At 69.6% G+C, this 303-nt stretch overlaps 1 protein-coding gene across 2 annotated transcripts in view; it reads right to left on the bottom strand.

Annotated features, from left to right (window-relative positions):
- ENSA (endosulfine alpha) overlaps positions 1-297 on the bottom strand; it is a 6,920-nt gene extending 6,623 nt beyond the window's left edge. The window contains exon 1 of one of the 2 annotated variants that reach the window (XM_009648450.2): positions 189-297. In XM_009648450.2, the coding sequence (XP_009646745.1) occupies positions 189-245 (57 nt within the window). In that variant the 5' untranslated portion in view covers positions 246-297. Of the gene's footprint in view, positions 1-3; positions 56-188 lie in introns of those variants that run through there. The other variant, XM_035903927.1, reaches the window with a different exon arrangement.
- Between the last annotated feature and the right edge of the window lie 6 nt (positions 298-303).

The following is a 303-nucleotide window of genomic DNA, read 5'->3' as shown; positions in this document are numbered from 1 at the left end:
CACCCCCCACGCCACCATCGAGACCGAGCTATCCCACCAGCCCTGCCGGAAGACCAACCCCCACCAGGCCCACAGCCAATGAGAGACCAGAAGGACTACAGAAGCAACCAATCCGCGCACAGGCCTATGAAGAACGACGTAGGGCCGAACCAATGGGAGCTGGCCGGGCCGACCCCGGGGTTCCCCACCTGTTTCTCCTGCCCAGTCTCCTCCGCGCGGGCGCCGGTACCGAGCAGGGCTGCCATGGTGGGGGGGAGGGGGGGGCCTGCGCTCCCTCCGCGCCCCGCGCTCCCTCCGCTCCGT

Source organism: Egretta garzetta, unplaced genomic scaffold, assembly GCF_000687185.1.
Source record: "Egretta garzetta isolate BGI_Z169 unplaced genomic scaffold, ASM68718v1 scaffold141, whole genome shotgun sequence".
Lineage (NCBI taxonomy): Eukaryota > Metazoa > Chordata > Aves > Pelecaniformes > Ardeidae > Egretta > Egretta garzetta.
The sequence above is the reverse complement of the archived record's forward strand: the minus strand, read 5'-3'. Positions and strand labels throughout refer to the sequence as shown.